Raw genomic sequence first — 23,806 nt, 5'->3', positions numbered from 1 at the left:
CGGCGCTAAGTCCCTTTGCGCGCGCCAAAAATTCAGTAGCGCCGCGCCCAAACGGCTGCCGGCGCTACTGAAGGGTTTTAGTGCCTGAAAACTGGCGCAACACGCCGCATTGCGGCGCTGCGGCGCCCGCTGCGGTGCGGCAGGCTCGGGAAGTGCAGGCCTCCTCCTTCCGTTAAGGAGGAGCTGCCTGCACCCGGCCGCGGCCCGCGCAAATCTCTGCAAAAATGAGCCCGGCACCTCGGACAAGTGCTGGGCTTGCATCTGTTCCGGGGGGGGGGGGAGAAGTCCGGGGAGGGAGCTGCGGGCAGGCGGCCGGCGGGAAAGCGGCCGGCCGCCGCGCCTCCTTAAAGCGCCGACGCAGACTCCGGCAACACTCGTTTGCCGGAGTCTTAGTTGCGGCTGCCACTGGCGAGGCGGCCGCAACTGAATTTCGGCTTGGGGCCGGGTTACCACGGCAACCGGGACGCTGCGCACACCGATGATGTCATCGGTGCCGGCGCAGCGCTACCGGTCTACCGCCGCGGAAGGGCCCCAGGCAATTTAGGAACCGGCGCCAATTGCAGCGCTAGGCCCTCTAGCGCCGCAAAATCGGTGCTAAGGGCACTGAATTTCTAGGCCTATGCCTCTATTTATGAAGCCCAGGATCCCATAAGCTTTTTTAACTATTTTCTCAACCTGCCCTGCCACCTTCAACGATTTGTGCAGATTCTGGAGATGAGGGGGTTGACATGAGGAAAGGTTGAGTAGGTTGGGCCTCTACGCATTGGAATTCAGAAGAATGAGGCGCGATCTTATCGAAACATATAAGATTGTGAGGGGGCTTGATCGGGTGGATGCGGGGAAGATGTTTCCACTGATGGGTGAGACTAGAACTAGGCTCTCTGTTCCTGCAACCCCTTTAGGATTGTAACCTTTAGTTTATATTGCCACTCCTCATTCTTCCTACCAGATGTATCATTTCCACTTTGCTGCATTAAATTTCATCTGCCATGTGTCCGCCCATTCCACCAGCCTGTCTATGCCCTCTTGAAATCTATCACTATCCTCCTCACTGTTCACTATACTTCCAAGTTTTGTGTCATCTGCAAATTTTGAAATATTGCCCTGTACACCCAAGTCCAAGTCATTAATAAATATCAAGAAAAGCAGTGGTCCTAGTACTGACCCCTGGGGAACACCACTGTATATCTTCCTCCAGACTGAAAAACAACCGTTCACCACTACTCTCTGTTTCCTGTCACTTAGCCAATTTCATATCCATGCTGCCACTGTCCCTTTTATTCCATGGGCTTCAACTTTACTGGCAGGCCTACTATATGGCACTTTATCAAATGCCTTTTGGAAGTCCATGTACACCACATCAACCGCATTGCCCTCATCAACCCTCTGTTACCTCATCAAAAAATTACATCGTTAAACATGATTTGCTTTTAACAAATCTGTGTTGGCTTTCCTTAATGAATCCACGCTTGTCCAAGTGACTGTTAATTTTGTTCCTGATTATCATTTCTAAAAGCTTCTCCACAACTGAGGTAAAGCTGACTGGCCTGTAGTTGCTGGGTTTATCCTTACACCCATTTTTAACATTTGCAATTCTCCAGTCCTCTAGCACCACCCCAGTATCCAAGCAGGATTGGAAGATTATGGCCCGTACCTCCGCAATTTCCACCTTTACTTCCCTCAGCATTCCATCTTGCCCTGGTGACTTATCTACTTTAAGTACCCATGGTGTGGAGATGCCGGAGTTGGACTGGGGTGGACAAATGTAAGAAGTCACACAACACCAGGTTATAGTCCAACAGCTTTATTTGAAATCACAAGCTTTCGGAGCGCTGCTCCTTCACCTGAAGAAGGAGCAGCGCTCCGAAAGCTTGTGATTTCAAATAAAGCTGTTGGACTATAACCTGGTGTTGTGTGACTTCTTACTTTAAGTACAGCCAGCCTTTCTAGTACCTCCACTTTATCAATATTTATCCCATTCAGTATCTCAACTACCTCCTCTTTCACTGTGACTTTGGCAGCATCCTCTTCCTTGGTGAAGACAGATGTAAAGTACTCATTTAGAACCTCAGACATGCCCTCTGCCTCCATGCATAGGTCCCCTTTTTGGTCCCTAATCAGCCCCACCCCTCCTCTTACTACCTGTTTACTATTTAAATGAAATACGCAAAGTTAAAGAACACAAATACAGCACAGAAGGGGACGATTTGGCCCGTCGAGCCTGTGCTGGCTCTCTGCGAGAGCACTTCAGCAAGTCCCACTCCCCCGCCCTTTCCCCGTAGCCCTGCAAATTATTTTCCTTCAGGTACATATCCAATTCTCTTTTGAAAGCCATGATTGAATCTGCCTCCACTGATGTAGATGTGATTTTGAAAATCAATCACATAAGCTCAAAGAATGATTCCAAGAATTGAGAATTTAAACAAACTTCAAAGAGAGAGAGCAGGACAGAGGAGATCCACAATTTTTGGTACTGAAAGCTGCTGGGAGAGGTACAGAGAAGCTGCCGCAGTGCCACCTATTGGATGGAGGCCTGAACTCTGACAGCCCATTCTTGACAAGAGACAAGTAGGGAATTCCCATCATAAACATTGACTTGAAATATTGAAGTAGAAGCAGTTTTGGGGACAGGAAGTGCGTACATACACAAGATTTTTTCAAATATAATAATATAATATAAACTGTGAAAGGCAACAGTTTGGTGGGACAATAAAAATTACACCAGGAATTGATCCATCTGATTAAAAAAATATTACTAAGGGGCGTCAACATTTGATTTTGGATTTGCCAAAACAATAGGTTGCTCGTCTTGCCAACAAAAGAGAAGTCTACCTCAAGATAATCTCTCCCAAATTCGAATGCGGAGCTCCAGTGCGACTTCAATGTCTCATCCAACTTGGTTTCCTCAGTCAGTGCAATGAATCATGGGAATTTACTTCCCCAAAACAAAACAAAACAAAACGTGGCGATTGAATCAAAGGATAGTTTCTCTTGAACATTCCTAGCAAACAAGAGTTTGCACATACATTTGTTGACTTTATCATTGACCATTATGGTATTGTGACCTTTAATATCAGTAGACTTTTAAGCAACAGCAAGATAGCTTCAGCACCCTTGGGAAATAATTTGCAGGATCAAAATTGAAAGGAAGTGTGCCATTAACAGCACAGATATCCAGCTGAAATCTAATTCCCTAAAATGATTATCTGAAAAATGCAAAACTCACTCAAACTGACTGATAGTCTACGGTATTGAATGTTAAGTACTCAAACATGCTGTGCTGTGTGGACAATTGGGTGATAATTAAGTGCATAACCATTTAGCATATTTTAAGTTTCACTGGAGCTAATTACACAGTCTTTGTGACTATTGAATTAACAGAACCAGCGTGGATGACTCTTAACTGCCCTGCAAAGTGGTCTAGCAAGCCACTCAGTTGGAGCTAGGCTCTAGTTGAAGGCAGCAGCTCACCACCACTTTCTCAGGGATGGACCTTGCCAGCGATTCCCACATCCCGAGAATGAATTTTTTTTTTTTTTTTTTTTTTATAAAAAGAGAAGCAGTTTGCTATTTTTATTTTTACATTAAATTCTATCATTTAATTACAAGAATTTAGTTACAGACCAAGAAATTGCTATAAACCCCACACCGCAGTAACAGACAATGCAAATCTCTCCCCTCCCTAACTAGCAGTTGGAACTAAAAAATTTAGGATCTATGTTATTACCTAAAATTATTACACATTTCAGTTCTGTGGGATTTTTCTCATTATTGCAAACTGGAGGATGTAAATTAATTCCTGTTATACCCTGAATGGTGACTAAATGTATGGAGATTTTATGGACGATTAAAAGCCAGCTTTACGTTTATGAGGAATGTGCATATTCAGAGATCTGAATAGTTGGCTGCACAAAATTCGGAGTAGTTGAACTCTTTCATCTGGCAAGGGACACTTTTCCATTGTTTGAAGGTTCTTTTTCCATTCGGCAACTCAACCACAAAATTCTTGATGCATAAACTTGGAATGGGCATAGACTTGTAGATCATCTGCATTCCCCAGATCTGTGTGGAGAAGTGCAATACAGGGATAACTAAACAGTATTTCAAAGTAGACTTCGTGAAGGTGTGACAGTTCACCCACATGAACAGTGCGTGTCAGCAGGCTATTTGGTCATGGGGGCTTCACAGCTGATCTTGTGTGCACCTGACCATCTATTCATGCATGCCTTTTAAGTCAGCACAGACCACCTGGAATCAAACCTGGAATTTCACGGAATTTTAGGGAAGAAACTATCTCACGTCTTAAATACAGAGTCCACATCCTACTTGATTTGGAGATGCAACAGTTGGGGGTGGAACAGGGAATAGAAACCATGTGTACATCAGTGAACCTAACTAAAAAACATCTAATTGAGAAAGTCAAGGATTTTGTTATGATATCAGGTCTGCTTGTTGGATGCATTTTGTATCTGATATGCATGTCATCTATATAAATATATAAAACATGGGCTTAAAAACCAAGAACTTTTTAGTTGTATAAATGCATTGGTAAGATGAGCCCCAATACCCAGTCTGGTACTGAGCCACACAGACTAAGAAGGCCCCAGATTTGATTCCAGGTAGTCTTGGTTGGCTTAGGTTGTATAATGATTATAGGATACTCCCAGAACAACTCAGTACTTCTTCGGAGCATGATGTTTCTAGTTAATATCTGCAAAAAAAATGCTTCTGGTAAAATTACCCAAGATCTTCAGTTACAGATTGCACATCCCACTCATTCTAAATATTTTCTTACTAATTTTCGGATAATTATGGAGCCTGATTTTAATTTTGCTAATGCAGTTATCCGCTTTTATTCCCATGTTATCATCGACTGGTTGGTCTCAAGCAGAGTTGCCTGGAATTTACATACCTCACCACATTTCTGACAGGTCACTGTCCCACCTGGTTCCCAGTCCTCAAATTTCTTTTGAATATTTACTTTTCCAGATACATTGTAGTAAATTCTAGACAAACAACACAGGAGGCAAAAGTGAGTGAAACAAACATTTAGCTTTAGCTATAATCACAGAACACTGGACCATCCTAATGACAATGTTCCCTTTTTCAGTCTTTAAAGTGCACAGTTTCCAAAAGCTAGAACCAGTGGATGTGGTGTATTTGGACTTTCAAAAGGCTTTCGATAAGGTCCTGCATAAGAGATTAGCATGTAAAGTTAAAGCACATGGGATTGGGGGCAAGGTACTGACTTGGATAGACAACTGGTTGGCAGACAGGAAGCAAAGAGTTGGAATAAACGGGTCTTTTTCTGAGTGGCAGGCAGTGACTAGTGGGGTACCGCAGGGATCGGTGCTAGGACCCCAACTATTCACAATATATATTAATGATCTAGACGAGGGAACTAGATGTAATATCTCCAAGTTTGCAGACGACACAAAGCTGGGTGGGCGTGTGTGCTGTGAGGAGGATGCTGAGAAACTCCAGTATGATTTGGACAGGTTGGGTGATTGGGCAGATGCATGGCAGATGCAGTATAATGTGGATAAATGCGAGGTTATCCACTTTAGTGGCAAAAACAGGAAGGCAGATTATTATCTGAACGGCAATAGATTGGGAGAAGGGGAAGTGCAACGAGACCTGGGTGTCTTTGTGCACCAGTTGCTGAAGGTAAGCATGCAGCTGCAGCAGGCGGTTAAGAAGGCAAATGGTATGTTGGCCTTCATAGCGAGAGGATTCGAGTACAGGAGCAAGGATGTCTTGCTGCAGTTGTACAGGGCCTTGGTGAGACCACACCTTGAGTACTGTGTGCAGTTTTAGTCGCCTTATCTGAGGAAGGATGTTCTTGCCATGGAGGGAGTGCAGCGAAGATTCACCAGACTGATACCTGGGATGGCAGGAATGACGTATGAGGCGAGATTGGGTCGATTGGGCTTATATTCGCTGGAGTTTAGAAGAATGAGAGGGGATCTCATTGAAACTTATAAAATTCTAACAGGACTAGACAGACTAGATGCAGGAAGGATGTTCCCGATGGCGGGGGAGTCCAGAACCAGGGGTCACAGTCTAAGGATAAGGGGTAAGCCATTTAGGACAGAAATGATGAGGAATTTCTTCACCCAGAGAGTGGTGAACCTGTGGAATTCTCTACCACAAAAGGCAGTTGAGGCCAATTCATTAAATATATTCAAGGAGTTAGATATATTTCTTAAGGCTAAAGGGATCAAGGGATATGGGGAGAAAGCAGGGACAGGGTACTGAATTTGGATGATCAGCCATGATCTCATTAAATGGCGGAGCAGGCTCGAGGGGCTGAATGGCCTACTCCTGCTCCTATCTTCTATGTTTCTATGCTTCCAAGCTATCTCCATGAGATGAAGGACAGGAAAAGTCTGATCATTGCCCCGGGTAGAACAGCAGGAATACAACCGGGTGGAAGTTATGGTACAGTTACATAAAACTCTGGTTAGACCACATCTGGAGTAACTGTAATAACAACAGAAAATGCTGGAAAAACTCAGCAGGCTTCTGTAGAAGGGTTTCGACCTGAAACGTTGACTCTATTTCTCTCTCCACGGATGTTGCCTGGCCTGCTGAGTTTTTCCAGCATTTTCTGTTGTTATTCTGGAGTAACTGTGTTCAGTTCTGGGCCCCGCACCTCAGGAAGGATACATTGGTCTTGGAGGGTGGGCAGCGCAGATTCACCAGAATGATACCAGGGCTAAAAGAGTTAAATTATGAGGACAGGTTGCATAGACCAGGCTTGTAATCCCTTGAGTATAGAAGATTAAGGGGTGTTCTAATTGAGGTGTTTAAGATGATTAAAGGAATTGATAGGATAGAGAGAGAGAAACTATTTTCTCTGGTGGGTGAGTCCAGAACAAGGGGGCATAACCTTAAAATTAGAACGAGATATTCAGGGATCAGGAAACCCTTCTTCACAGAAAGGGTAGTGTAAATCTGGATCTCCCTTCCCGAAAAAGCTGTCAAGGCCGGGGTCAATTGAAAATTTCAAAACTGAGATTGATAGATTTTTGTTAGGCAAGGGTTTGAAGGGTTACGGAACCAGCGCAGGTAGATGGAGTTAAGATACAGATCAGCCATGATCTAACTCAATGGCTCGAGAAGCTGAATGGCCTACTCCTGTTCCTATGTTCCAATGAAAATGTTTATCTTCAATCCACCTAAGAATATGAGAAGGCTGCAGCCAAACTCTCCTAGTTGCAGAGTGATCTCCCCCTACCGTGATATCATTATTTGCATGAAAATGATATCATGTATTGTTTTATTTACAGAGAACCTGGGTCTCCTCAGCAACATGGTTTACTACATAGTAGACTCATGACTAAGGGCAGAACATGTGGAGTCAGGGACAAGTAGCAGAATGGATAGCGAGCTGGCTACGAAACAGAAAACAGAGAGTAGGAGATAAAGGTAGTTATTCAGACTGGCAAAAGGTGGGAAGTGTTGCTCCACAAGGATCGGTGCTGGGACCACTGTTGTTCACCATTTACATAAACGATTTAGACTAGGGTTGTACAATTTCAAAATTTGCAGACGAGACCAATTTGCGGAGTATAGTTAATACTGAGGAGGACAGCAAAATACGGGAGGACGTTAATAAACTTGCAGAATGGGTGTGTAATTGGCAAATTAACTTCAATATAGGTAAGTGTGAGGTGGTACATTTTGGTAGGAAGAATAAGGAGGCCACATACTCCTTAAAAAATAAGTGTCTAAATGGGGCAGAGGGATCTGGGGGTACAGATACACAAATCACTAAAAGTAGCGACGCAGGTTAATAAGGCCAGAAAAATAGCAAACAAAGCACCGAGGTTCATTTCTAGAGGGATAGAATTGAAAAGCAAAGAAGTTATGTTAAACTTAGAGAACCTTGGTTAGATCGCACTTGGAGTACTGTGAACAGTTCTGGTCTCCATATTATAAAAAGGATATACAGGCACTGGAGAAGGTTAATTGATTGAATTTTGAGGAGGTAACAAGGAGGGTAGATGAGGGCAGTGCGTTTGATGTAGTGTATATGGCCTTTAGCAAGGCTTTTGATAAGGTTCCACATGGCAGACTGGACACGAAGTTAAAAGCCCATGGGATCCTGGGCAAAGTGTCAAATTGGATTCAAAACTGGCTCAGAGACAGGAAGCAGAGGGTAAACAAGGAAAGGGAATACACATTAAATGGTAGGACATTGAGTAGTGTAGAGGAACAAAGGGACCTTGGAGTGCATGTCCACAGATCCCTGAAGGTAGCAGGCCAGGTAGATAAGGTGGTTAAGAAGGCATACAGAATGCTTGCCTTTATTAGCCGTGGCATAGAATAAAAGGGCAGGGGGGTTATGCTTCAACTGTATAAAACACTAGTTAGGCCTCAGCTAGAGTACTACGTGCAGTTCTGGTCACCACATTACAGGAAAGATGTGATTGCACTAGAGAGGGTACAGAGGAGATTTACAAGGATGTTGCCGGGATTAGAGAATCTTAGCTATGAGGAAAGACTGGATAGACTGGGTCTGTTTTCCTTGGAACAGAGGAGGCTGAGGGGAGACCTTATTGAGGTGTATAAAATTATGAGGGGCCTAGATAAAGTGGATAGAAAGGACCTATTTCCCTTAGCAGAGGGGTCAAAAACCAGGGGGCACAGATTTAAAGTAATTGGGGGAAGGTTTAGAGGGGATTTGAGGGGAAATTTCTTCACCCAGAGGGTCGTGGGGGTCTGGAACTCATTGCCTGAAAGGGTGGTAGAGGCAGGAGCCCTAACCACATTTAAAAAGTACTTGGATGTGCACTTGGGATGCTCTAACCTGCAGGACTACAGACCAAGACCTGGGAAGTGGGATTAGGCTGGATAGCTCTTTGTTGGCCGGCGCGGACATGATGGGCCGAAATGGCCTCCTTCCGTGCTGTAACTTTATATGATTCTAAGGTGCAAAATAGATTTACTAGGATGACACCTGAACTGAGAGGTTATACCTATTAGGAACGATTGAACAGGCTGGGGCTCCTTTCTTGAGAAAAGAGAAGACCTGATAGAGGTCTTTAAGATTATGAAAGGGTTTGATTGGGTAGAAGTAGAGAAGATGTTTCCACTTGCGGGGGAGACCAGCACTAGGGCCATAAATATAAGATAGTTACTAATAAATCCAGAGGGAATTCAGGAGAAACTTCTTTACCCAGCGAATGGTTAGAATGTAGAACTCGCTACCTCAAGGAGTAGTTGAGGCAACTAGCATAGGTGCATTTAAGAGGAAGCTAGATAAGCACATGAGGGAGACAAGAATAGGATATGTTGATGGGTTAGATGAAGAAGGGTGGGAGGAACCTCGTGTAGAGCATAAACACCGGCATAGACCTGTTGGGCCGAATGGCCGGTTTCTGTGCTGCAAATACTATGTAATACCCAGTGCTTTAAAAACTGCCACAAGTCAAGCAGCCTAAATAAATGAGCAAAGAGCACCCTGACTGGAAGGACAAGGGGTAAAAAAAAGACCGGAGAAAATGTGTAGATTAAAGGACATTAGTGAACCAGATGGGTATTTACAACAATCTGGTAGTATTCATGGTCACCATTACTGATACTAGCTTTTTTTAAATTCCAGATTTATTTAATTAACTGAATTTAAATGCCACAGCTGCCATGGTGGGATTTGTACTCACATCTAACACAGATTATTAGTCCAGGCCTCTGGATTACTAGTCCAGTAACATAACCACTATGCTACCGTTCCCCTTTTTAACCAAGGAAAACTGAGACTAATTGTAGTGCTCCTAGTATTGGCCTGGCTGATATCAGTTAACTCAGCATAGACCAAGGATTGATCCTGGGACCTTCCTGGTCTGTATGGCTAAGCTATTCATTTCCTTAGGGAAGGACATCTGTCATCCTTACCTGGTCTGGCCTATACGTGACTCCAGACCCACAGCAATGTGGTTAATTCTTAACTGCCCTCTAAAATGGCCTAGCAAGCCACTCAGTTGTAACAAACCGCTACAAGAAACAACAAGAATAAAACCGGACGGACCACCCAGCATCGACCCTGGCACTGGCTTCGGACATGACAATGGCACACCCAGCCCAGTCGACCCTGCAAAGTCCTCCTCACTAACATCTGGGGACTTGTGCCAAAATTGGGAGAGCTGTCCCAGAGACTAGTCAAGCAACAGCCTGACATAGTCATACTCACAAAATCATACCTTTCAGCCAATGTCCCAAACTCCTCCATCACCATTCCTGGGTACGTCCTGTCCCACCGGCAGGACAGACCACCAGAGGAGGCGACACAGTGGTATACAGTCGGGAGGGAGTGGCCCTGGGAGTTCTCAACAATGACTCTGGCTCCATGAAGTCTGATGGCATCAGGTCAAACATGGGCTAGGAAACCTCCTGCTGGTTACCACCAACCTCAGCTGATGAATCAGTACTCCTCCATGTTGAACACCACTTGGAAGAAGCACTGAGAGTAGCAAGGGCACAGAATGTACTCTGGGTGGGGGACTTCAATGTCCATCACCAAGAGTGGCTCGGTAGCACTCTTGGTGAACTGGCCGAGTCCTGACGGACATAGTTGCCAGACTGGGCCTTCGACAGGTGGTGAGAGAACCAACACAAGGGAAAAACCTACTTGACCTCATCCTCACCAATCTACCTGTCGCAGATGCATCTGTCCATGACAGTTTTGGTAGCAGTGACCACCACATGGTCCTTGTGGAGACGAAGTCCCATCTTCACACTGAGGACACCCTCTATCGTGTTGAGTGGCACTACCATCGTGCTAAATGGGACAGATTCAGAACAGATCTAGCAGCTCAAAACTGGGCATCCATGTGGGCCATCAGCAGCAGCAGAATTGTATTCCACCACAATCTGTAACCTCATGACCCGGCATGTCCCTCACTCTACCATTACCATCAAGCCAGGCGACCAACCCTGGTTCAATGAGGAGTGTAGAAGAGCATGTCAGGAGCAGCACTAGGTGTACCTGAAAATAAGGTGCTAACCTGGGGAAGCTGCAACACAGGACTACATGTATGCTAAACTACAGAAGCAGCATGCTATAGAAAGAGCTAAGTGATCCCACAACCAACGGATCAGATCAAAGCTCTGCAGTCCTGCCACATCCAGTCATGAATAGTTATGGACCATTAAACAACTGATGGGAGGAGGAGGCTCCATGAACATCCCCATCCTCAATAATGGCTGGAGCCCAGCACGCGAGTGCAAAAGACAAGGCTGAAGCGTTTGCAACCATCTTCAGCCAAAAGTGCCGAGTGGATGATCCATCTCAGCCGCCTCCCGAGGTCCCGACCATCACAGAAGCCAGTCTTCAGCCAATTCGATTCACTCCACATGATATCAAGAAATGGTTGAGCGCACTGAATACAGCAAAGGCTACGGGCCCCGACAACATCCCGGCTATCGTGCTGAAGACTTGTGCTCCAGAACTAGCCGTGCCTCTAGCCAAGCTCTTTCACTACAGCTACAACACTCGCATCTACCAGACAATGTGGAAAAGTGCCTAGGTATGTCCTGTTCACAAAAAGCAGGACAAATCCAATCTAGCTAATTACCGCCCCATCAGTCTACTCTCAATCATCAGCAAAGTAATGGAAGGTGTCATCGACAGTGCTATCAAGCGGCACTTACTCACCAATAACCTGCTCACCGATGCTCAGTTTGGGGTCTGCCAGGACCACTCAGCTCCAGACCTCATTACAGCCTTGGTCCAAACATGGATAAAGGAGCCGAATTCCAGAGGAGAAGTGAGAGTGACTGCCCTTGACATCAAGGCAGCATTTGACCAAGTGTGGCATCAAGGAGCCCTAATAAAATTGAAGTCAATGGAAATCAGGGGAAAAACTCTCCACTGGCTGGAGTCATACCTAGCACAAAGGAAGATGGTTGTGGGTGTTAGAATTCAATCATCACAGGCTCAGGATATCGCTGCAGGAGTTCTTCAGGGCAGTGTCCTAGGCCCAACCATCTTCAGCAGATCATCAATGACCTTCCCTCCAACATAAAGTCAGAAATGGGGATGTTCGTTGATGACTGCAGTGTTCAGTGCTATTCATAACTCCTCAGATAATGAAGCAGTCCATGCCTGTATGCAGCAAGACCTGGATGACGTTCAGGCTTGGGCTGATAAGTGGCAAGTAATATTTGCTCCACACAAGTGCCAGGCAATGACTATCTCCAACAAGCGAGCGTCTAACCACCGCCCCTTGACATTCAACAGCATTACCATCGCTGAATCCCCGCACATCAACATCCTGGGGGTCACCATTGACCAGAAACTTAACTGGACCAGCCACATAAATAGTGTGGCAACAAGGGCAGGTCAGAGCCTGGGTATTCTGCAACAAGTGTCTCATCTCCTAACTCCCCAAAGCCTTTCTACCATCTACAAGGCAAAGTCAGGAGTGTGATGGAATTCTCTCCACTTGCCTGGATGAGTGCAGCTCCAACAACACTCAAGAATCTCAATACCATCCAAGACAAAGCAGTCAACTTGATTGACACCCAACCACCACCTTAAACATTCACTCCCTCCATCACCAGCGCACCATGGCTGCAGTGTGTACCATCTACAAGATGCACAACAGCAACTCGTCAAGGCTTCTTCGGCAGCACCTCCCAAATCCACGACCTCTACCACCTAGAAGGACAAGGGCAGCAGATGCATGGGAACACCATCACCTCCAAGTTCCCCTCCAAATCACACACCATCTTGACTTGGAAATATATCGCCATTCCTTCATAGTCGCTGGGTCAAAATCCTGGAACTCCCTACCTAACAGCACTGTGGGACACTTCACCATGCAGACTGCAGCGGTTCAAGAAAGCGGCTCACCACCACCTTCTCAAGGGCAATTAGGGCTGGGCAATAAATGCTGGCCTTGCCAACGACGCCTCACATCCCAGGAACGAATAAAAAAAAAAACTGGCATACAGTTCCCACTCCTGATGCTATCCAGTGATACTTGTTGGAAGTGGACGGTGCAGACAGTGCTGGGTGTGATAGCCCACAATTGAACAGCCTGCTGACAATCGGTCTCTGGCCCTCACATGAAGAAATGTCATTTGAGCAAGGTACTGGAGGATGGTCGCCATTGTAAAACCGTACCCCAGCAGGGAGCCAGGCCTTTAAGAGAGGGCGAGGGATGAAAGTTGTTGGAAAAGGAGAAAAAAGACAGAAGCAAAATCAGCAGCATGGCATCCATTCAGTGTGAAGGAACATTGAATGTGATTAGGATCTCAGACAAAAAGTTAAGCAGCGAAAAGTCGCTTCGGAGTACTTACCGGAAGTCTGGGTTCACATTAACATGGTGCATGCCCTCAATGATTTGAATGTCACTGGCGTGGCACACTGCCTCATTGCAGTTCCGGCAGTAAAACCTCACACCTTCAGGAAGATTTTCCATCCTTGTAGCGTTATGCTTCTGATCTTTCACCTTCCGGCTGATTATACCTTCCAATTGCAGCTCTCGCAGCTAAAGCAGAGAAATCACTTTGGATTAAAGTGGCAGCACTTTGACTTCCCAGACAGATGGCCAACCCTTCTCTGTCATTGTAGGTCTAGAAGAGCAGCCTGCCTACATTGCCCGTGACCCAGGACAATCCCTGCAACCCTTTTGCCAAAGTTTGCAAGCATGAGGACAGCTCCACACATCCTGGAGGATGGTATTAGTGAACATGAGGAGGCAGCACTAGGAGAGGCAGACTCCACAGGTGAGGAGGAATAAATGCTGATCGGATGGCAAACAGATCGCACTCCAGATCCCAGGCGCAATGGGAAATCTACTAGTTCAAAATAATTAGCTTCCAAAACCACTTCACCTTTCTTCTCTTTCCCCGTCTTCAAAGCCTCCGAAAAATCAATTTCTTCACATCTTCAGTTTCCCTCCCCCTCTCTCCCTCCCCCCCCCCCCCCCATACACTAAATTCATCCACTCCCTGATCAGGGTCCACCTCTCCCCATTGTAAGTTCTCTGAGGCATGAGGAGCTTGTATAAATGTAACTAGTTATTGTTGTAGTATGCAGAATGGACAGATACACAAGAGTCCGAAATTGCAGCAAGGACATTCCCCCAGTTACACTGCTGTTCCAAAATAGTACAAAATTTGTGCAAAATTATTCAAGTGCCTTGCCTTTATAAGGTAGTCCCTTTGTGGCATATCTTGCACGGCCTCAATTGCATCTTTCATAAGTTTCTCACGGTACTCGTTTGTATATTCCCGCTGTATCTCTCTCCCTCCTTGTTCAGCAACTACTGAATAAATGCTGTTGTCAGCTCTGGCTCGTCCTCTGGCCTTAAGAAGGAAAAGTGAAACAATTATAGAACAGGAAAGTACAATAAGTGGTTCAAGATGATTAACTTTTGTCAGTCTTTTTGACAAAGGAGATAATATCACTTCATATGTTATCTGCATCCAATAACAAATCTCATGTATATTGCGCCTTTAACATAGAAAGACATCCCAAGGCCCTTCACAGAGGTGTGATCAGACAAAATGAATGCTGAGACAAGATGATATTACGGGGGGGGGGGGGGGGGGGGGGTGACCAAAAGCTTGGTCCAAGAATTTGGTTTTAAGCAGGGCCTTAAAAGGAAGAGAGGAAGGAGGAGAGTTAGAGCAGCTAGGGAGGGAACGAGCATCTGGCCTAGACGGCTGAAGCACAACACCACTGGTGGGCAAAGGGAGTGAGGATGCACTAAGGCCAGAGGTAGAGCAATGGAGAGTTTGGGAAGGAGTTATAGGGATGGAGGTTACAGAGATAAGTCAACAAGGACAGGGGTGATAGGTGAGCAGGATTGGTGTGGATAAAATATGGGCAGCAGAGTTTTGGATGAGCTGAAGTTTACAGAGGATGAAAAATGGAAGGCTGGTCAGAAGAGAATCGGAATAGATGAGCCTGGAGCTGACAAAGACATAGATGAAGTTTTCGGCAACACATGGATTGAGGCAGGGGTGGAGGCGGGTAAGGTTAGGGAGGTGGAAGTAGTCGGCCTTTGTGATGGAGAGTGTACTTGATGGGAAGCTCAGCTCGGGGTCAACTAGGATGCCGAGACTGCAAACTGTGTGGCTCAGCCTGAGCGAATGGCCAGTGAGGGGGATGGAATTACTGGCGAGGGTTCAGAGTTTATGCTGGGGGCCAAAGATGATGGCTTCAGTCTTCCGAATATTTAACTGGAGGAAGTGTCGCTCCTCCAAGACTACATATCAGACAAGCAGTCTGACAATGCAGGGGAGCAAGAGAGGTGATGGAGAGGTAGAACTGGGTGTTGTCAGTGTAGATGTGGAAGCTGATCCCATGGCTATAGATGTTGTCACCAATGGGTAGCATGTAGATGAGGAAGAGGATGGGGGGGGTCAAGGACAGATTCTTAGGAAACTCTGGGTGTAACAGTGCAGGGTAGGAAAAGCAGCTATTGCTGGAGATGATGTGGCTATGATAAGATAAGTCAAGAGTGGAACCAAGTGAGTGCAATTCCTCTGAACTGGACAAGCGAGGAAAGGCATTGGAAAAAGAGAGCATTAGTCGAAGATGTAATTTGTGATTTTGCTTCGGGCTGTTTTAGTGCTGTGGCAGGGACAGAAACCAGATTGGAGAGATTCAAAAATGGAGTTGCGGGAAAGACGAGCACGGATTTGGGAGGCTACAGCACGTTCAAGAACTTGAGAGGAAAGGAAGGCTGGAGATGGGGTGGCAGTTAGCAAGGACAGAGGGGTTGAGGGTGGGGTTTTTTGGGGAGGAGGTGATGACAATGGTTTTGAAAGCGAGAAGGACAGTACCTGAGGAGAGGGAACCATTTACAACATCAGCTAGCATAGTGAACCACAAAGGGAAATTGGCTCTCAGAAGTTTTGTGGGAATGAGGTTAAGGAAGCCTACAGACATGTCCATAGACCCTACCAATGTTGTCCCTTAGCAGGCCCATCAGGAAGTATACTTGAGCAACCAGACTCTGGGGGTACGGCAGAGTGCAAATATCAGGTAAAACTGAATCTGCAATCTGATCTTCCATTCACTTGCTTAACACAGTGCTGCCATGTTTAAGTATTAAGAATATAATTATGAAAACAAGGTCATTGAGCTCATCTAGTATTACTCTATCATCCACAAAAAGCAAACAACTGTAGATGATGGATATCTGAAACAAACAGTGCATGTGTGTAAATTACAGTGCATGTGTATAAACGCATGAAGTGTGGTAAATAAGGTTGGTGAGCTGCAGGTGCAACTGGCCACATGGGAATATGATGTTGTGGCGATAACGGAGACCTGACTCAAAAAAAGGGCAGGATTAGGTACTAAATATTCCTGGATATCAGGTGTTCAGGAAAAATAGGGAAGGAAAGAAAGGAGGTGGGGTGGCAGTATTGATTAAGGAGAATATTACAGTGTGAGGATGTCCTGGAGGGGTCATGGACAGAATCTATTTGGTTAGAGTTAAGAAACAATATACTGCTAGGTGTATTCTATAGGCCACCAACTGGTGGGAAGGATATAGAGGAGCAAATTTGCATGGAAATTACAGAGAGGTGCAAGAAATTTGAATAGTAATAATGGGGGACTTCAATTATCCTAATATAGACTGGGATAATAATAGTGTAAAGGGCAGAGATGGGGAAGAAATTCTGAAGTGTGTTCAGGAGAACTTTCTTGATCAGTATGTTTCCAGCCCAACAAGGAAGGAGACATTGCTGGATCTGGTTCTGGGTAATGAGGTGGGGCAAGTGGAGCAAGTGTCAGTAGGGGAGCATTTAGGGAACAGTGATCATAGTATCATAAGGTTTAGATTAGCTATGGAAAAGGACAGGGAGAAATCTAGAGCAGTGGGTTGAGAACGGATCTGGCCCAGGTAAATTGGAATCAAAGATTGGCAGGCAAAACTGAAATTGAACAATGGGCTGCCTTTAAAGAGGAGATGGTTCAGGTACAGTCGTGATACATTCCCACAAGGGAGAAAGGTAGGGCAACCAAAGTCAGAGCTCCCTGGATGACGAAAGAGATAGAGAGTAAGATGAAGCAGAGAAAGGGGGTGTATGACAGATGTCAGGTTAAGAATACAAGTGAGAACCAGGCTGAATACAGAAAGTTCAGAGGGGAAGTGAAGAAGGAAATAAGAGGGGCAAAGAAAGAGTATGAGAATAGATTGGCAGCTAACATAAAAGGGAATTCAAAAGTCTTCTATAGGCATATAAATAGTAAATGGGTAGTAAGAGGAGGCGTGGGGCCGATTAGGGACCAAAATGGAGACCTACATGGAGGCAGAGGGCATGGCTGAGGTACTAAACGAGTACTTTGCATCCGTCTTTAACAAGGAAGAAGATGCTGCCAAAGTCATAGTGAAAGAGGAGGTAGTTGAGATACTGGATGGGATAAAAATTAAAAAGGAGGTACTTGAAAGGCTGGCTGTACTTAAAATAGATAGGTCACCAGGACCAGATGGGATACATCCTAGGATGCTGAGGGAAGTAAAGGTGGAAAATGCGGAGGTACTAGCCATAATCTTCCAATCCTGCTTGGATACAGGGGTGGTGCCAGAGGACTGGAGAATTGCAAATGTTACATCCTTGTTCAAAAAAGGGTGTAAGGATAAACTTAGCAACTATAGGCCAGTCAGTTTAACCTCGGTAGTGGGGAAGTTTTTAGAAACGATAATCAGGGACAAAATTAACAGTCACTTGGACAAGTATGGATTAATTAAGGAAATCCAGCACAGATTTGTTAAAGGCAAATCATGTTTAACTAACTTGATTGAGTTTTTTGATGAGGTAACAGAGACGGTTGGTGAGGGCAATGCGGTTGATGTGGTGTACATGGACTTCCAAAAGACTTTTGATGAAGTGCCATATAATAGGCTTGCCAGCAAAGTTGAAGCCCATGGAATAAAAGGGACAGTGGCAGCATGGATATGAAATTGGCTAAGTGACAGGAAACAGAGAGTAATGGTGAGTGGTTGTTTTTCGGACATGAGGAAGGTAGTGTTCCCCAGGGGTCGGTACTAGGACCATTGCTTTTCTTGATATATATTAATGATTTGGACTTGGGTGTACAGGGCACAATTTCAAAATCTGCAGATGACACAAAACTTGGAAGTATAGTGAACAATGAGGAGGATGGTGATAGACTTCAAGAAGACATAGACAGGCTGGTGGAATGGGCGGACACGTGGCAGATGAAAGTTAACACAGAAAAGTGTGAAGTGATATTTTGGAAGGAAGAATGAGGAGAGGACATATAAACTAAAGGGTACAATTTAAGGGGGTGCATACGGTTTGCCACCCACCCCCAAACTCTGCCATTTTCCCGGCAGTCTCGCCTCCATACCCGCCTCCTCGGGGCTGAGAAAATTGCCCCCGTTGATTCTATGATTTCTAAAAAGGAAAGTGCTGCTCACACTCAGCAGGTCAAGCAGCATCTGTGCTGAGAACCTGTGTTTCAGTTGCAGATCTAGTTTTGACAAAGAGTCTACACCCTGAAGATTAACTGGTCTGTTCTCTATCCTGTTCCGGAAGCCAATCTATTTCTCATCTTTCCCTAGCTCAAACCTGTACACTTCTGTTTTTTGCTGAGTCAGAAATTGATCCAGTTCCCTTTAAAATGCTTCAGCTGAGCTAGCATCTGCTACACTAGGTGGCAATCTAGTCCACATGTTGATGGTACTTGATCAGTTCCTCTAATGGCCTCTTCAGTCCCTCTAGTGGCCTCTTCAGTCCCTCTAGTTCTTCTTTCCCAGTTATGCACAAAAAATACATTGTTGTTTCCCAACATGATTTGAAGAACTTGAATCGTGACCCCTCTTATAATGTTTCCAGTGAAAATGTATTTAACTTCCATGCTCTCTCTTCATTGCTCAGTGATCTGCGATCGGTTCTCAGTCAGCATCTAGCAGAGAGGTTGCACTTGTGGTGATTGACTCCATAAGGTTCTTGGCTGGGGAAGAGATTGTATCATATAGAAGGCAAGTGTCATTATAGATAACACTCAGTCCATGTGATCTCCTAGACTGGTTTCAATCACCTGAGGGCGTCGGAGAGGAATTTTCCAGGATACTTTTACCTTATTGGTCCTGGGTTTTTCTCTGGTTTTCTGCCTCTGGTTTTTCTTGCAGGCTTGATGGACCAGCTGGTCTTTATCTGCCCTTCAATTTTGTATGTTTGTGTGTACCAGAGGCTCATGACTAAAAAATAAAATAGAAATTGGACTCTGGATAAACACAACATTCAGCATATTAACAATTAATTTACCTGAACCATAGCAATCTCATTGGTTATAAGTCCATAGCGGATGACTACATTGCATTCTTTTATGTCCAGGCCTTCTTCTGCAACACTGGTGGCAACGAGGAGGTTGGTTTCACCATGTCGGAATTTCCGAATGGCTTCCTGCTGCTCTTGCTGTAATGTTACAAACACAAGGGAAACATTGAGTATTGAAGGTGCTGTGCATCTGCCAACTTGTCTATAGACGTATAACAATGTCAAAAACAAATCACTTGTAATGCTAAATGTCAAAAAATTAGAACTGTAGGATCATACTGTGCATTTCAAAATTCACAATATTCTTTTAATTGTTCCAGTTCTGATGAATGGTCACCACCCAAAATATTAGCCTATTTTTTTCTCTTTTTTTTTAATTAATATATCTCCCTTTCTATATAGCATATTAAAAACCTGAAGGCTGTGCGCACTTCCTGTCTACAAAACCTTACTTTCTGTTGTCATGCGTTTGCCATACTTTTCTGTCAAGTTTTTTTTAATATGAATTCCTCTGTCCACATTTATAATGGAAACTGCCGTGTAAACTTTTCATGCTGTAATTACAGCCTCTGGCCAATGGTGGCTCTGCAGCATCTCAGTTTTGCATCTCCCGCTACTCCGCTGTACTGCAGAGAACCTCCAACCAACTTCTCTGCTTACAGAATTGCTGCAAGTTTTTATACTGAACTATAAATAGTCATTTATTCAGCTGGTTTAAAAAAAAATTGTCAGTTCCAGAAGGTAACCCATCTGGAGATTCGCTCAAATTCTGCCTCTTGCAGTTTTTATAAAGTAGTTTCAGAAGAGATTGTTTTCCTTAATGACAGAGAAGAGATCTACTGAATTCAAGGAAAGGGTGTTGGCATTGAAAGGTTGGGTGTCAGCCCCTTGCCTCATCATGGCAGCTCCAATCAGGATACCAACAAGATCAAGTGCGACTTTTATGTAAAAAAACCCTTACAACTTAAAAATGTGAATGTATGTTTAGAAAGAATCAGACGGTTAGAGCCATTATCGCAAGTTATCCTGGGAGTGTTTCCTAATGCATCAGTGCATTTGATGATGTGTGAATAGTTGCTCAGTACAGTAGTGAATCTTCATGCCAGAACCCTTTGAACGAATCGTTCATAATGCTCAGCAAATACTCTTCAGAGACTTGAGACAGTGAGCAGCTCTTTTCTCACTCTGGAGCCGATTGCCTTGAAATTCATTATCAACAGCATACTCAGAGCAATCACTTTGGAAAGAGGCAAAAGTCCTCAAAGGGGTTGCCTTGGCCTATGCCAACACAATCAATTGATATTCCATTAATTTTTGCATTGTAAAACTGTTTAAACTCCATTGTATATTGGTCAAGTAGGAATACCTTGTATAAAAAGTATAGATGTGTTTTTTCTTAAATCCCATTGAAATGAATGAACCATGTGTTGATGTATTGTGTCACGTAATAAACAGGATTTCTTAGTTATGTTAAATTGAGCTAAAGATGGAATTGTTTAAATTAGCATGTTTGTTTTAATTTTGTGAATACATTTTGCAGCATCACTAATGCATTAAATTGTGAGAAATCATTTGAGGAGGTTGCATGAGGCAATAGGAAATGTAAAACGTTGTCTGGTTTGATCATTTAAGTTGTTCTGTGTAATTTGGTTGATTGGCCTTACATTCCTGTTCCCTCTGCTCCCGTGAAATCCCTGCCTGCCTGTCTTCCTGCCACTGCCCACCTCTGCACGCTAACTTGATGTTTGGAAAGTTCTGTAAAGGATGGAATTTCTGGCTCTTGCAATAAGGGCACTGGCACAGCCACAGGAGTTTGGGGGGGGGGGGGGGGGAACATAATTTTTTTGACATGGGTTATGTCCTCCTCTCCTCCTGCTGCACATTCTGGAACTGCTCCTGATGCCTCCCCTCCCCATCTATTTATACTTAGCGGCACCTCTGGGAGCAAAGCCAGGAAATCTGAATCTTACAGTGCTTCTCAAATGCTAACAGTCAGCGTACACAGGAGTGGTAAATTCCATTTACAGACCCGGGTGGCATTTGGGAAGCATGTGGGTGCTTTCCAGATGCTTTCTGAAACCATCTCTCAGCTACCTCAGCCTCCTTCGTCTCCCTTATATACCCCCAGCCCCACTATACCTCTGCCCCAAATCAGATTCCTCTGTAGCTTCTCTCTGATGTCAACAAGCTAATCTCCTTGAGACCCACCTCCTGCACCCTTGAACCCCTTCTGACCCAGCTCTTCTTCACACTGTAACCTGTCCTCAGTCCAACATTCACTAATATCATGAATGGCTGCCTTTCCTCAGAATCTGTCCTCCCTCCCTTTTAAACTACCAGACTGAAGATGTTATTTTTACTATTGTATTGGTATTTCCTATGTTTCTTTATGAAAGGTATTTATACAAACTGGATTATGTCGAAAAGCTAACACAAGAGGTGAAAAATCTGCTAATCTGACCCTTTTTATCACCACCATTAACCTCTCATCTTTCATCAAGACCCTTTGAAGCAATTACTGCCTCATTATTCCTGCACAGTTGCTATTTTGTATTTTTTTTATTCGTTCCTGGGATGTGGGCGTCGCTGGCAAAGCCAGCATTTATTACCTATCCCTAATTTCCCTTGAGAAGGTGGTGGTGAGCCACGTTCTTGAACCGCTGCAGTCCGTGTGGTGAAGGTACTTCCACAGTGCGGTTAGGGAGGGAGTTCCAGGATTTTGACCCAGCGACGATGAAGGAACGGCGATATATTTCCAGGTCAGGATGGTGTATAACTTGTATAATGTATCATTTGCTGTGTGTGGTTTTTCTTTAACTTTGTGCATTGTCTCTCAGTTTTAACAGTTTAGAATCTATTCCATAAATATACAGGAGGAAGTTGATTGCAGTGCAGAAATGTAGGCTGAAAATTTGCAATCGGAGGCGTCCCGCAGGCGGATGCCTCCGGCCTGTAAAAAATCTATGAATTTACCTGGTGGTCCGGGAGACTTGCGATCCTGGGCCTCTCCGGGTACGCACGGGCAGAGGCCCACGTAACCCAGGGGCGTATGCGATTTGCAAGCGCCCCCGAGATCACGTGGGCTGGCCCAACCAATAAAAGAAGGGGATCCCCATTCATACTTATGGGAGTTCCGTACATACAGAAACCCCATAAGTATGAATGGGGATCCCTTAAAAAATACACAAACACATGAAATAAATACAAAAAACATTACATATTTAAAATTAATTAAAATGCCATTTAATTAAATCTTTTAAACAAAAATTTGATTTTTTGAAAAAAATAATATATGTTTTAACGGGGCTAAAAATAAACTTACCTTATTGGACAAGGTTTTTAATGTATAAATGAGTGATAAAATTTTATTTTTTAAAACTCTTATGCTGGTAAAAGCTGACCTTACGCCTGCTTTTACCAGGCGTAAGAATTTCACAGGTATTCAGCGGGTGGAAGTTGGGCAAATAGCGCGACTCTCCGCCCGCAGAGGTCCTTCGCCCGGGGAGGCGGAGGATCTGTCAAGAAGGTCGCAAGTTCCGAGTTTTAGCGCATGCACTTCACATGCCTAAACCTGGAACTTGCACGGCCCCTACGAGCATGTACGCACCTCGTAGGGGTCACAAAATACGGCCCAATGTCCCTTAAGGGTTTAACAGCAGCATCTGATGATTAGTCCGAAGAATGTCAGCATCCTGTGCACAGGGTCTGTTATTTCCCCTTTCATATACACAGGATGTGCCACTTTCCTATGATTAGCTGTGAGATAAAAGTGGACATCATTGTGCTCAAATTAACAGATACAAGAAAAGTTGAACAGAACTCCATGAAACTTAATGGCCCAATGGGTAAAGGGATGTAAGGTATGGTACTTAGCCATATAGGCCAGGAAGAGACCCAGTATGGTTCCGCAGCTTAGACAGATTTAGATAATCACAGGGTTGCTACAATTGGTCTCGGCACGCCTGGTCTAGGAAAGGGAAAGTCTGTAACGGTTCCTTATGACTATCCAGTAACTCCTGCATGAAAGTGTGTGTGTGTGGATAGCCACAACAAAGGACCAGGTTGGGCTGAAGCGTCCAATCCACAATCAATTAGTCTGTCAGTGATCACCGTCTCAACTCGTGCATGAAAATGGCCACTTGGTCGCGGAACAGAAGTGTCACCAGCAATGCAATGGTATTGCAGCGCAAGTAAGTAGCTTCAGGAAAGGTAGGCAGAAAACAGCAGAGAAAGAACAGAACTTATCACAGTGTGACATTAGCCCCACACCTGGAAACCCAAACACTCTCACTGTAGTTTGTTTTAAGTTGTGTTTGCTGGAAAACTGCGGAAGAGAGTCAGGGAGAAACAAAATGGAAGCATGTCCATATATGAGTTAAATGGGCTACAGTGTCACTGATTGGCTGAGGGTGGATGATGTTAAGATCGTGTGAATGCCCATAGAGTTGGGGGTATATAAAGAACTGCCTTAAGGGGGAAGGGCAGAAATGGAGCAAAGAAACAGACAATTTCAACGCATGGTCACCTG

The 23,806-nt window shown here is 44.6% G+C and overlaps 1 protein-coding gene across 3 annotated transcripts in view; it reads right to left on the bottom strand.

Annotated features, from left to right (window-relative positions):
* The window catches only part of dhx58 (DEXH (Asp-Glu-X-His) box polypeptide 58), a 64,847-nt gene that overhangs the window by 14,354 nt on the left and 26,687 nt on the right, over window positions 1–23,806 (bottom strand). For 2 of the 3 annotated variants that reach the window (XM_085966479.1, XM_085966481.1), the window contains exons 10-14: window positions 19,267–19,416; window positions 14,158–14,319; window positions 13,309–13,499; window positions 4,913–5,006; window positions 3,564–4,062 (exon numbers count right to left, since the gene is read on the bottom strand). In XM_085966479.1, coding sequence (XP_085822605.1) covers window positions 3,886–4,062; window positions 4,913–5,006; window positions 13,309–13,499; window positions 14,158–14,319; window positions 19,267–19,416 — 774 coding nt within the window. In that variant the 3' untranslated portion in view covers window positions 3,564–3,885. Of the gene's footprint in view, window positions 1–3,563; window positions 4,063–4,912; window positions 5,007–13,308; window positions 13,500–14,157; window positions 14,320–19,266; window positions 19,417–23,806 lie in introns of those variants that run through there. The other variant, XM_085966482.1, reaches the window with a different exon arrangement.

The sequence above is a fragment of the Somniosus microcephalus genome, chromosome 24, assembly GCF_052327205.1.
Source record: "Somniosus microcephalus isolate GS21.2 chromosome 24, FLI_Smic_1.0, whole genome shotgun sequence".
Lineage (NCBI taxonomy): Eukaryota > Metazoa > Chordata > Chondrichthyes > Squaliformes > Somniosidae > Somniosus > Somniosus microcephalus.
Note: the sequence above shows the minus strand (reverse complement) of the source record. Positions and strands in the feature narration are given on the sequence as shown.